A 14732-nucleotide genomic window follows, 5' to 3' on the forward strand; every position below is an offset into this window, starting at 1 on the left:
TAAAACGCAGGAAAACAGCCAAATGCAGGATGCATTAATAATTAGTCAAGGCAACGCGAAAAAGAAGTCAAAGAATGCGAAAACTTTCAGGTGCTGTAACTGTAACAATAAAGACTAAAGAACGTCAGAATGTAAACAAAATAAAAGCAAAAATCCTAATCAAGAATCCTCCAAATCAAGTTGTTCTCTCATCATTGTGAATACAACGCCAGAATTAGGAACACATAATTGGTACCTTGATTCAGGAGCAACAGCACATATGACCAATGACAGAAGTAAATTCACGTCAATAACTGAAATAAAAAGTTCAGTTAGCAAATAATGAATTTTTAGAAGTTAAAGGAAAATGGAAAGTTGAAATTTATGCCAGTGCCTATTCCACTCGACACATCATATTTAATGATGAATTAACACGTCCCCATCCTAAAAAGGAACTTAATTTCAGTAAACGTAGTAACGCAACGTAAATGTACTGTCTACTTTAGAAATAACCAAACGGGGGTTAAAAACAAAAAGACATGCATAGTCTTAAATGCAACTAGGCAAAATGACCTATTTGTTATAAACCAACAATTGACAGTTGAGAGCAGAGTCTGAATACCCGTGCGGCTTACTGGGACTATTCGGGTCTAGTCCAGACTCCACAAATATCCGGGGCAACACTTCATGGGTACCATAAGAACATACAAGGATCCAGTTTCATAATACATGCTTACATAGTTCATATATACACGTGCTTACATAGTTCATAATATATGCTTACAGTTCATAATAGATGGCTCTTATCATAACTATGCAGTGGCGTAGCGACGGGGGGGCAAGGGGGTGCATGATGCCCCGGGCGCTGCTCCTAGAGGGGCGCCAAATGGTTTCCAAACAATACTTTCCGGAAAATTTCAGTTTTTATTTTGATCGATTTCTGGAAAATATATTTAAAATTAATAACTATTTTAATATAATTAATTATTTATTTTCTTGATTTGTCTGATAAGATGTGTAATAAAATGTTTGCAGTACATCAACCAAAACGTTCTTTCTGACCATTTTATTTGTCCAAAGTAGAGATATATTTTTATTTTTTTAAACGAAATGCACGTATATCTCCCGCTTTTTATTTTAAAACGATAACACGACCTTGTCCCGAATTTCTCAAACATATCCAGTTTCCAAAATCCGATTCCATAATCTGGAAATAACATTTTTTGAAAATCCTAACGCTTCCGCTACAATGGATTGCGTTTGACTCTCCTGTAAACGACTGATGGCCTTCCAGTCTACCGATTCAACTAAGTCATCTTGCTAAATCATCGGACTGACTGCTACAAACAGTCAACTCTTTTTCAATTGTTGCCCACCAGCGGCCGAGCGGTAAAGTCGCTGAACACTGGTAGTTCGGTCCGAGGTTCGAATCCCGCGAACAGGCTGGCTACATGGGTGTTTTCGTGGTTTTCCCCATGTGTAACGTGTATACGAGCCAGTTTCCCTTAGAAAGTCCTCCACGAAGGCATCCCTCCTCTTAGGCAGATAGCCCTAGTGTGCTTTGCCATAATTAAATACACCACCACACCACTTTTCAATTGTTTTTAAATCTCCTACTACAAAAGGAATGCTGCAGGTCGCTTGTCACTCCTTATCTTAAACACATAGTTTTCGACGTCACAGACTAAATTTGCCTATTCCCAACTTTGTAAACAATATAATTTTCCTTTATAATCTATTCTATTTCCTGTTGTTCAAAAAGATTGTCGATTATATGGTTATTTCATACCGAATCCACAACATCCCCTAATTATTTTTGAGCAGTGAATGTGACTGCATGACGTTACTCCGCAGTAGAAAAGAAACGGAACCTAAAACTCCACTACAGATCTATAGAGAAAATGTTTTTCCAAACCTAAGAGTCTCACTTCAAATACTACTTACTATTTCATTATCAAATGCTAGCTATGAACGTTCGTTCAGCTAATTAAAATACATTTTCACATATTTATAATCAACAATGGGACAAGATCCCCTAAGCCATCTAGCATTTTTAAGTGTGGAAGGAAAAAAATTTGAAAGGATCGACTTTGATGAAGTAATGATAAATTTGCTTTTCAAGACTTTGATGAAGTAAATGACAAATTGGTGGAAGATATGCTTTTCAAGAGGGTTTGTAGTTCTGAATCCAGGTGTTGTTCATCCGCAAGGGCAGCAAAGTTTATTCGCGAAGGAACGGCTAGTTGTTCAATACGAGACAAGGTGTCTGCAACAATGTTCTGCGAACCCTCAATATAACGGATATCTTTTGAAAATTTCCCTATGAAGTCTAGGTGTCTCATTTGACGAGGAGAAGCTTTATCCTAACGCTGTTGAAAAGCATAGGTTAAGGGTTTGTGATCTGTTACGATCATGAAAACGCGTTCCTCTAGCATATGTCGAAAATATTTGACAGCTTCATAAACTCCTAACAATTCGCGATCGTGAGTGCTGTATCTGGTTTGTGCTGGTGAAAGTTTTTTTTAGAAAAATGTGAAAGTGGTCTCCATAATTCTTGATCTTTCTGTTGTAAAACTGCTCCTATAGCTGTTGTTGATCCACGCTGAGCAACGTCAACGTGGAGAGACATTAGGTTATTTTTGGGAAGCAGAGGATATGAAAAATATGCTACGCCTTCGCCGGGAATCGAACCGCGGACCTCTGGAGTACCGGCCCAGCGTGCAGAACCACTACACCACGAAGGCAGGCTAGGAAAGAGGGAAAAATACCTTATAAACGTAGAGTGATAATAGTTTAGATGCGGAAGGATACTGCAAAATTTGTTGCCGAAATTAAATCATTTTTGCATTTTTGGAACACTTCGCGGGATTCTGTGGTCCAGGTTATGTAACACGTTTATCGTTTTTCTTGCTTCAAACCAAAAAAGAATTTAGAGGAGCTTGTATGGTCGCTGCATAAGGTAAGAAACGTTGATAAAAATTGAGCATAGCAAGATTCTTAAGTCCTTCACTGAAGATGGTACGGGTATATCGGGGATAGCGGTGACTGTGTCTGGAAGCGGTCGAACACCATCAGCGGAAGTTTCATGACCAAGAAAGGATACTCTCGGTTGGCCAAAAACGCATTTAGAAGGATTAAGACCGACACCGTACCTTTGAAAACGTTCAAAAACTGTTCTCAAATGTGGTAGGTGTTCTTGCTCTGAAGAGGAGGCGATTAAGACATCATCAAAATAAGGTACACAAAAGTCGAGGCCGATTAACATCTGATTCATGAAGCGTTGGAACGTTTGAGCAGCATTGCATGACCCGAAACTCAAATGGTCCAAAAGTCGTAATAACCACAGTTTTTGGAATATCAGCTGGGTTAACGGGCAATTGGTGATACGCCCGCCCAAGATCAAGGGTTGTAAAAATAGCTCTTCCCTCTGAAACTTGCATACAGTCTTGAATGTGAGAGACTGGGTAACGATCAGGAATTGTAGCTGCATTTAACCGACGATAATGGCCACACGGGCGTCAGTTACCATTTCGTTTCCGAATTAGATAGAGCCCATGAACTTTTTGAAGGACGGCAAATTCCCTGTTCTATCATGTATTGAAATTCTTCTTTGGCAGCTTTAAGCTTGTCCGGAGGTAAGCGTCTTGGTTTAGCTACAATTGGAGGTTCGGTAGTTTCAATATAATGTAGTACATCGTGCTTGGGTTCGAAAATACCTATAACTGGGCGCGTGTTTGTAGGGAATTCTCTGAGGAGTTGATGCCATGGGGAGTTACCCGAAATCAGTTTAATGCTCAAATCTTGACTAATGCGAATTACTCTCGGAATATATCAAACGGTGATTCTTAAGATCGACAAGCAGAAAATTTTTGAAAAAAGTCAGCGCCACTAATAGGACTTGAAACAGTAGCAATAATGAATGGCCATTGGATGTTGCGGCGCAATTCTAAATCAACAGATATCAGGCGTTCATCAAAAGTTTGAATAGGAGTTCCATTTGCTACATAAAGTTGTAAGTTGGTAAGGCGCTTTTGTTCGTGAAAATGTGGTGGAATGACAGAAACATCAGCCCCGGTGTCTACAAGAAACCTCAAGTCCGAATTCTTTTCGATAACGAAAAGGCGTGCAAAATTCCGGCCGCTGTCGTTCACAACTTCGAGCAACGGCCCTTCTCGTTTCCCTGGTAGTTATAACGACACGGTGGGCGGCATTTGTTTGCCTTGTTTCCAAATTTGTGGTGGTTAAAAACAAATACTCGGGTTATGAATACCCGGCTTTCATAACGTTTCCTCAGTGGGCTACGACGTGTATTTCGACCACGTGATGTGGAGCGGTTGCGCTGAAATGTTTCAGCTTGATGGCTACTAACTGAGCAACCTGTTTGGACAAATCATCAATTTGAGCCTGTAACGCCACAATAGCAGGAGCCTGCACTGCGTTTATTTGAGCTGGAATTGTCAGCTCGTGAATTTTATCAGCGGTTTCGGGAAGATTTTTAAGTGGCTTCGTACTGGCTGCTAAAATGGTTTGCATGTTAGATGGGAGCCTATTCATCCATATTGTTTTGAGAATGTTATCCGTTAGGTTACCGGCGGCTAGACATTTTACATTTTAGACAGCGATTGAGAAGGCCTCATATCACCCAACCGTAAATCGTGCAATAATTGCTTGATTCTGTCTCGGATTCTTCATAAACAGAAATTAATTTTTTTTTAAAGATTTGTATTTGTCCGTCGCCGGTGAATTCAGAATTATTTCACGAGCTGATTGCAGTACCTCTGATTCTAACGCGGCGATCGCTGTATAAATTTGAGTTTCGTCGGCAGTAATGTGACTCAACTGCGCATAAAATTGAATGAACCATAACGATGGGTCTCGGCGACAAAAAGGCGGTGGCTTGCGACTCGCGAAAATTGTAAAGCAGCATCTTTGTCATCCACTTTAGATCAATCAAATATGCACAGTAATAATATGTATAGAAAAATAATCACTATGTATATAGTGACACAGTTTCTTGGTACTTGAAATCAGAGAAATTGGCGGCTCAAATACAGTAGACGATACATATATCCGCTGAAATTATGACAGAAATATGTTGAATCGCCGGAATGCGGCACAACGCTTGAAATGACAGGTGAAATGTCTTACTTGCATCTCATCACACTGGATAACTTACTGCTGCTCAGAATTTTGACATATAAACTCCATATTCGTGCAACATTGAAGGTTGCTATTCGTAATAAATACGTGTCACCAATTATGGTAGTACAATTTTTTGAGACAGATCGTTAAATAATTATAACAATTGAATAGAATAAATATGATTTTGTTTTTGGTTGCTATGGGTTACCAGACTGGCAGAATTGAGTTGTAGTAGGCAAGTTGCCACATATCTATTTATCTATAATGTATATTAAACTTTTAATTGTTTAAAAACTGTACTTTTTAAAAACACTTATATAAATATGTAAAATAAATAACACCTTTTTAACTAATTCTAGATCATCGTACGTCTGATTTTTGTCACGACACAGATGCATTTCCTAATCCAAGGCTAGTAGTTAGGTAGTGATTATTCTTAATATATTTTTGAGTATTTTATGGCAGATTCAGCATTTTATTATTATTTGCATTATTTTCTTATTGAGAATATATTCTATATATTATATTACTGAAAGTTTTTAAGGGGGGCGCCAAAAAGGTATTTTGCCCCGGGCGCCAGTTATACTTGCTACGCCACTGTAACTATGATATGTCTCTTCATATTTAAATCAAGTTTGGAGAAATTTCCTAGTAGAGTTTAAACTGCTACCAACAGCTACAGCTTTCCTTCTAACATTTTTAATATGGTCTGTCCAAGTCAGAGGTTTATGAATGACTACGCCGAGATAAGTAGCTTTCTGTACAATTGGAATTACCTCGTTGAACAGATATAGCTTTTTAGAAAAAAAAAAGTGTTGGGATGCCTGCGGCGAATTACCAGTAGTTGAAATTTATGCTCGTTTATCGCAATTTTCCAGTTCTTGCACCATAATTCCTAGCTCGGCATTATATCTTGTAATTTGTGGATTGCATGATCCAGCTTTCTTGACTTGATGATATGGCAAAAGCCGTATCATCAACGTAATACCCTAAAAAGCCCGTGATCCCTGTGATGAATATGTGATTTGGGAAGATCTGCAGCATAGAATAGATAAATTATGGGACCTAAAAGGGAACCCTGGGGAACACCGGCTCTTATGTACTTCTTATCAAATGAATCTTTGCCCATATTGACGTAGAAAATCCTATTTTGTATAAAAGAGGTGAGAAGAATCATTTCTCTATTAAAGTTAAGTTGAATTAGCTTGTAAATTAGCCCTCATCCCAGGTGCGGTCGAAAGCTTTCGCCACGTCTGTCATGATTAAAGGCAACACATAACTTGTTATGGAGAGCACTACCGATGAACTCGAACAGTCTAACAAGTTGCTTCGTGGTGGAAAGTGAGCGTCTGAAACCAAATTGTTCCTCAAGGAGTAAACTCAAATAAGGTGAAATCTTGTAAGAATAATTTTTTCAAAAATTTTGCCGAGGCTTGCAAGCAGGCTAATGGGTGTGTAACCATCTGGAACGGTTAAATTTTTTCCCGGCTTTGACAGTAGGATAACTTTGGCATTTTTACATGCACTCGGAAAGTATGAATTTTCCAGGTAGGCATTTAATATGGTCGTAAACTTCTTAATCACATTCAACGGAAGATTTTTAATGGCAAAGTTCGAAATTGCATCATGGCCTGACGTTTTCCTATTTTTCACAGATTTAATAAAGTTTCTATGTAGTGATATCAATCTTATTCTTTACAGTGGGCGCTAAAAGCCATTTATTAATAAAATTGTGCACATATTGAACAAAGTCAGGATTGCAAGGATTCTCGTTTGGTGAGAATTGCTTTTCTGAATAATCAGCCAAAACAATTGCTTTTTTCCTCATTATTGCGTGCAGGTTTTCCTTCAGGATAAATGGATTTGCTAATGGTAGGTTTGCGCTTCAAATTGCGAGCAAACAACCAAAAAGAATTTTTAGTTTCATTAAAATTAAAAACTTTTGTCTTCCCATTTTTCTCTTCTATAAATTCTGATTTCCTTCTTAATTGCTCTATCCAGCTTAAAAAAGGAGTAAATAAGCAATTAACTCCTTTTTTAAGCCGGGCTCCCAGAGCTTTCGTATTTTATTACTAACTATAATTTTCTCTCCAATACAAGGGGGAAGCCTGTCAGCACAATGATCAGTAAGGTAATGTTTTAGTAGCATTAGTAAGAGCAGAATTATTTTTTCGGTGAGCAGATCGACGACAGCATTTATATCACTGGGAGTTTTGAGACTTGTAATCATTGGTGGGTTATTGGTAAGAAAATTATTATATAGTTTCCAATCTGTAATTTTCTTCGCAATATTTCAGTTTGCGTAGTGGTTCCTAGAGTGATAAGAACAGGAAAATGACAAGAACAGTTAATTGTTGCTAAACTTCAAGAACCACTGGGATTAACGTAGTCGTGAGAACCAGATTCAAAATATCTGCCTTCTGATGAGAACCACGGCAGTAGGTAATTTCTTCAGAGCATACAAAGTAACATGATTATTTGTAATGAAATTTGCTAATTTTTTCACTGCTTTTATTGGTGCGTCTACAATTCTAAAGTGTTCCTTGCATTTAGATCTCTGCTAAAATTGTTGGCTTCTTAACAGGGAGAAATTCAGCGAGATTTTCTTTTAATATAACATTTAATAATATATAATTATATATATATATCTATGCTAAAATACACGTTATCATAATTAGATAATAAAAGAGAGACTATGATACGCTTGTGACCATTTCTTCGATCATCTGAAATAAAACATGACTAATAAATTCCGTACGAAAATTGCGGCTCCCCACCCCTGTGCGTAAGCCTATCACAACGATAGCATCGATAATTTGAGATTTTCATGTTATAACTGGGTGCAGCATCCGTCTCATATAATATAACAATATCTATCTCCGAGAAGAAAGAGCTCATAAATTTTATCATGAACGCCATGTGCGTTCCAAGCAACTAAACGTATTGGAGCTCTGTTTATTATGACTCTACCCATTATTTATATTATTTACGGCGGGAATTTCTTGATTAGTTTAAGTAATTTGTCTCATTTGTTGGGTAATTGGAAAAGTAGCAGTTTTAATAAAAGCAACGAGCTCCGCTAGATCAGAGATAACTTTTTTTTTTCTTCGCTGATTGTATCTGTGTATAATCCTGCAGAAAGCGCTTTGAAGACATGTCCTTCCGATGTGCTTTGTTGACGTGACCATAAGCCGTGAATTATTCCAGTGTGGTGTGGTGATTTCAAGGCATGTAAACTGCAGTGGGATATAACTACGGAAGACTAGATTGTAGCAAGAATCTAGCACAGTATCCCGTAGAATTTAGTACGCCGACAAGTACCTGCTCAAACTAAATGAATTGTCAAGTAGACTCAACTCATGTTGCACCAATCAAGTACATTCATTGGTTATTCATCGTATCGTTTTACTAACGTGTCATAGTCTGACAGGATATATTCGTCTATTTTGTTAACTCAAGAAAAGCAATTAAAAATGTTATTAATTCCTTACTTTGCTTGATTGGTCATGCAACATGATCAATATAAAAGTGAGGTATTAAATAACGATATGTTCTAAAATGATTTGTAACAATTTTGAGAAAAGAAACTTTAAAAAAAAGTGCGAATTGCATCGCTTCAATTAATTTGCAGCATCTGAATGTTGTCCATTATCAGTCGGAATCAAATTAGAAATATAAAGCTCTAGGTACAGCAAAATATTATTTATTTGCTTACTATTTTTAAATTTTTAAAAGAGTAAAGGATTTAATGTATAAAATGTATTTGTCGTATTTGAAACAGCGCATAAAGAAAATCTGTCTTGCAATCAAGTTAGAGTCATTTCTCCAAATGTTTTGAGTCGAATTCGTTTGCAACATCCTTTTATCCCTGTTAAAAGAAAAATACAGGTAAATAATTTGATCATTTTCTATATACAGCGAACTCATGCTTTTATGAACTTCCAATTTACGAATTGCTTGTTTTTACGAACTATAGGGATACTTCCAAAAGTTATCTTGTAGAATGAAATCTACTATCTGTTCCGATTTAGAAACTAAAATTACTCATTCTCTCCTTTTTAAAGGACTCAAGTTCATCCTTTCTTTTCATTTCTTTCCCTTCCAACTTTGAAATTTCCTACATTGAATTTCAAATAAAATTTCCCAGATTAATTGAATGACGGCATTTTCCCAAACACACAGGTTTCATTAAAGATAAAAATACCTCAGAAAAATGTATTAAAAAGACTGATCCCGAGCATAGTAGAGATAAAGACTTGGAAAGAATTTCGTCGATAGAACGCGTAAATTTTTTTACACCAAATTACTCAGCTTTTAACTGGAATTTTAACGAGTAAATATTAGTGAAATTTGCATACTTATAGTTCCTTAATGTCATTCTAGTTACAAATTGTTAAGGTCTGTATAAATTCATAAAACTGAGGACTGTGGAAAACTGATTTTGTGGCAGAGCCACACACAAGGAGCCTAAGATCCACGGCTTGCAGACCACTGGTCTAGCAGAATTGATGCATAAACTCTTCTAAGACTCCAGGTAGGCGAAATTTATAATGCTTTTTAGGAAATTTTTTCTGGAAATAATTTTAATAACACCACAAAACATCTGGCTAAGAAATTAAAAATTTTGAGTTTGTTTGTGTATTTGTATTGTGACACAAGATACTAAGTTGTTACAAAGATTCCGGAAACTAGAAAAATTCATTATTTTACAGACTTGAAAAACTTTGAACAACCTGAATACAATTTTAAAGGAATATCAATCAGATAAAGGCTTCAGTGACATGCTCGTAAATGCCAAAGAATTAGCACCTTTCTTGGAAGTAGATGCGAAACCCAAATGTCTAGAAGTTTTAAGGCCACGAAAAATGTTTTTTTAAAAAAAGAAAGAAAGTACGAAGTAAAAGTGATCAGCCAATTGGATTGAAAATTTTGGCAAGTATTGTGACGAAAATAAATTTAATTTTTGTACAAAACCTAAAGAAGCTTTAACTGACAAAAATGAATGAAAAAGATGTAGACGGAACAGAACTTTTATATGAATTATAATTTAATCGGCAGTAGAAACACTCAAATACATTATTATAAATAATTTAACTTACTCATTCCCAAACATTACAATTGCATTACATATATTACACTCTCCTGTTTAAGCAACAAAGAGAAAACACGGAATACAAAAAACAAAAAAAATTAATAGATATATGTGAAATTGGTATTACTAGACTATATAGCAAATAATATAACAAAGACCTACAAAAACACATGTATTGCGACCATAATATCGCGAATAACCATATGAGTCGGAAGAATGTGCTAAAAACGGCTATGATACCCTCTAGCTGAAATGCATGCTTGAGAACGGCAAGGTAATAGTGTCGTTGATCGCTCATTGTGGCAGTAGTGCCTATTCTTCTAGTAATGCATGTCGGAGCTTATGGAGGATGCCTGGCGGCGCACTGCAACCTTCTATCTGTCGTCCTAACATGTACCACACATGCTGTATGGGATTTAAGTCTGGTGATCCAGCAGGCCACTGCAGGTGATTAATGATTTCACTCTCCAAATAACTCCGCACCTCTATGCGGGCGTGCCTTTATCGTCCATAAATATCGCATCAGTACCCAATGCAGTGATATGAGTATAGAATTTCGTTGCGATATCGAACGGATGCCACGGAACTACCAGAAATCACATAGAGGTTGATGCGGTCGTTCCTTTCTATCTCAGCCCATACAAATAAGCCTTTTTTATATAATGGCCTTTTTCGACAATGTTTGGCTCCCGATGGCATGTTCCTGGCTCTCGTCATATCACTGCCTTTCGGGAATTGTCTGGATGTTAAATCGAGACTCATCAGTAAAGAGAATGTGGCACCACTGTTCTGGTGTTCTACTGCAATGTTCACCGACCCAACTCAACCGCGCTCTTACATGCAATGGGAATAAAGGAACCAAACCACAGGTTGTGGAGCATACAGTCCATCTTCCTACAATCGAAGCGACACAGTTTGGCGAGATATTGGGCTGTACAACAGTAGCGGATAGATATGACGCCAGCTGGCGGGCTGTTAGTGATGTACGCAGTCTTTCACATAGCAACAGGAAGCAATCGTCTGACGATGTGGTAATCCTCCGGCGTCCAGACCCATGTCTTCTACAGTAGTTTTGATCCCTTTGGTAACGATTCCACTCATTGATTGATGACACTACGATGCACATTCAACACTCTCGCAACAGCGAATTATCTTGCACCAGCTACAACATCCCGACAGCATTCCAGCGCATTTCGTGCAGATGATGTCTTCCGCTTTGGCTATCTCGGATTACATTGTGCCAGATGATGTTTACCGCTCATGCATTCCGCTTTGGCTCTCTCCGATTACATAAAACTGTCGCTGCTTGCGAAGTGACGCATAGGTCCGGCATGCGTCTTTTTAAGGCGTTGTGGTGCGATTGCGTTTTTTGCTAGTTTTGGTTGCCTGTTTTCATTCGGCGATGCAACCTCTAGGGCCAAGGGTGGTTAGAAAATCTTGCTATCATTTCTATAGAGTCTGACTTTATAAAGTAGCTTGATACTGAAAAATCTTGTTGATGAATTTGTTAAAAGTAAAGCTCGAAAATTCCAATTTCTGTAAGACATTTCTGTTGTTTTCCATCATGTATATCTATTTAAAAACATGTGAAATCTAAATATATATATTTTTTGACCTTTTGTTTTAAAATAATTTGGAATAATGTTTAATAAATTTAATACTGTCTTTTGTTTTGTTACTGTTGTTTCATTGTGAAAAAAAAATTAATAATATTTTTTCCTGTATGTGTGTTAAATTCAAATGAAAAATACATATCAGTATTAACAAGTCTAAAGAGTTTGTTAGAAATGTCAACATCGAACTGTGGAGGAGTGGATAGTAATTTTGGCTCAATACATGATACGCAATGCTCTATGAATAAAGAAAAGGCGTTTATTAGTATTTTACACGACAGAGTCGAAGATGCTTAGCGCGTTCCTGTACACTTTATATACAAGTAATATAACGTAACACAATAATATCTGTATAATATTTACATGTTCAGATACATTAAATTTGATACTAATAATTAAACAGCAAATAGTAAAATTTGATACTAATAATTTAATAATTAAAGACCTAAAATTTGTAAATATTTTATTTTATACTACGCTTTTTTATAATAGCTGCTGATGAGAGAGTTTGTTTGATTAATAAAAAGCAATTTTATATTAAAATTAATGATAATGACTTGATTTCCATTATCTTCTTTATTTTTATTAGTTATGAAATGACTTGGTACCTCCGCAAATTTACACTTCAAATTGCCTTTTTCTTTATAAGTAAAACTTCATTTCTTGAAACCATCAATTGTAACTTGCACCTTTTAAGACTGAAACTAATCTTGAAATTTTAGTTTAAGAACTTGCATTTCCTTCTTAAATTATTTATCCATGAATTCAATTCTCGTTTTTATTTTTATTATATTTATTTATTCATTTTCTTAATCTTGTTTCAACTTCTCGGTTTGTGTTCGCGTCTTCTAATATCTTATTCCAGGTCTTTGCTTTTTGACTTATACATTCACCAAAACAGAACAGCCTCACTGCATTAAAGGTAGTGTATGTTTACCTAAATATAATTATTAAATTCTTTGTGGCATAAATATATTATTTAGAAGCTGAATATTTAGACTTCCCTCCTCCTCCAATCAAAAAAGACTTCTGCAGCCTTATGGATTAAATTTTGTCGGTGTTTTTGATATTCAAAAATTTTCAAGTTTTTAGAAAAAGGTTCTAATTTTAAACACCAATAAAGCTGTTTTTTTTTATCACATAATCAGTTAATTTTTTGTTTTTTCCATATTTTCATGTTTTATATTTAGTACTATTTTTATCATATTAAAATATTTGATATTTTTCATCTGATACTTTGTACATTACTGGCACATACATTCCGTACTTATTGATAATTTATATTTAAATTTTCCCACAGTTACACAAATTCTGTGACAATGAAACTATTCATTATAACTAGATGTATGCAATAGGTGTAAAGACAGGCAACGAACAATTAATAGTAAAAGCAAGAGAAGAGATTGATTAATAAATATTAACCCTAAGGAATTAAAAGTTATTCGTATTTTGTAAAAAGAAGGACTAATACATAATCGGAATTTCTTGTTAAAATCAAATTGGAGCTGCCTTAGAGTTTTATAACATCCGGAGAACTAAATTTTACTAAAAAAGGATACATGCATGTGAATTAAATTCATAAAAGAATCCCAATTATTAAAATTTACAATACGAATTGATATTTTTATATTAATTATTTAAATAAATCAAATTGAAAATTACTTTAAGGAAATACCAATAAAACGTAATCATTTTATATAGCGTGTTCAAAATTAAAAATTTCCATATTTTGGCAATTTTCTTGAAAAATCCAAGCAAAAGGTACAAATTATTATATTGTTTTCCAAAGCAGTACTAGAAATGAAATTCTGGAGTATTTCTCTTTTAGTGATAAATTCTGAAGTCATAGTGATCATAATTTAATTGACATCCATATTTTTCAAACAGAATTTCATTGAAGAAAGGCATAGCAAGAATATGAAGCTTGCAGCGTTGTAATTTTTTAAAATACTCTGCCCAGAATAGAAACGATTTTTTTCTCAATTCAATTTAGCATGACAATTCAGCGTCTCGTTAATTCTTCACCTCAGCAATGACTGATTGGATAAGACAGCTAAGCACAGTTAGTTCAATCAGGGGTCTTACCTTTTGTGTAAAATAGCGTGTGCATTTGTGGTATTCACACATGCATCGCTTGAATAAGAGCCAGTGCTCTTGTTGTAACATGCATATATGCCAATTCCTCTCTTCTGAAAGTTTGTCTTTCACAACTGTATACTTCCTCTTAGAGTGATAGCCGTAATATTCTTAGCCGTAATCCAATAAATCCCAAATCTCTGCTCCGAAAATTCATATGACTACTCCGATAATATGATTTACATAACACATGCCTTCCAGCCCAATTTGATGCCCAGGCCCGAATGCCCCGTTCTGGTTACGCCACTGGTTACTGTTTCCAGAAGACTACATTAGAGAGGTCTGTTTGCAAGAAGATCTGCTACTTGAGCACCGCTGACTTCTGCGCACAGGAGAAAGCATGGTGCAATGATCATCGACTTAAACTAAGCACTAAACATTAGTTGGAGTACTATTCACAGATTCAGTCTCGATTCGGTTTAATCACTGTTTCTCGATGTACTTCAACTGGTGAGAGTCAGGGACCCACTATCTATTCTCTAAGATACGAAAAAGGAATCAGTATGGGGTGGAGGTTTGATGCTTTGGCTAGGCATCACGTTGGATGGCCGTCTCATGTCTCTCTACAAAGGTTCTGTGATTCTTGAACGCAAAGCTGATGTTCGCATTTTCAGGGATGCAGACCAGCCTCAATTCATTTTTATGAACGCCAGTGCTTGACCACATAAGACTAACTTTGTGGGAAGTGAACTGTTTTCTTGGAAGTGAGGATTTTAACCGAATAGATCGGCCAGCATTACCTAAACCTTACAGAACTTATTTGGGACGCT

General features: G+C 36.0%; 1 protein-coding gene across 3 annotated transcripts in view; it reads right to left on the minus strand.

Annotated features, from left to right (window-relative positions):
* The window catches only part of LOC118205696 (uncharacterized), a 92650-nt gene that overhangs the window by 3393 nt on the left and 74525 nt on the right, over window positions 1-14732 (minus strand). Inside the window, exon 9 of one of the 3 annotated variants that reach the window (XM_085825809.1) lies at window positions 8809-8989. The exons of the other annotated variants lie outside the window; for them this stretch is intronic. Within the exon in view, the coding sequence (XP_085681935.1) occupies window positions 8984-8989 (6 nt within the window). The 3' untranslated portion in view covers window positions 8809-8983. Of the gene's footprint in view, window positions 1-8808; window positions 8990-14732 lie in introns of those variants that run through there. 3 annotated transcript variants of the gene reach the window in all.

Source organism: Stegodyphus dumicola, chromosome 10, assembly GCF_044657685.1.
Source record: "Stegodyphus dumicola isolate Sdum_Otavi_A_Nest chromosome 10, ASM4465768v1".
NCBI lineage: Eukaryota > Metazoa > Arthropoda > Arachnida > Araneae > Eresidae > Stegodyphus > Stegodyphus dumicola.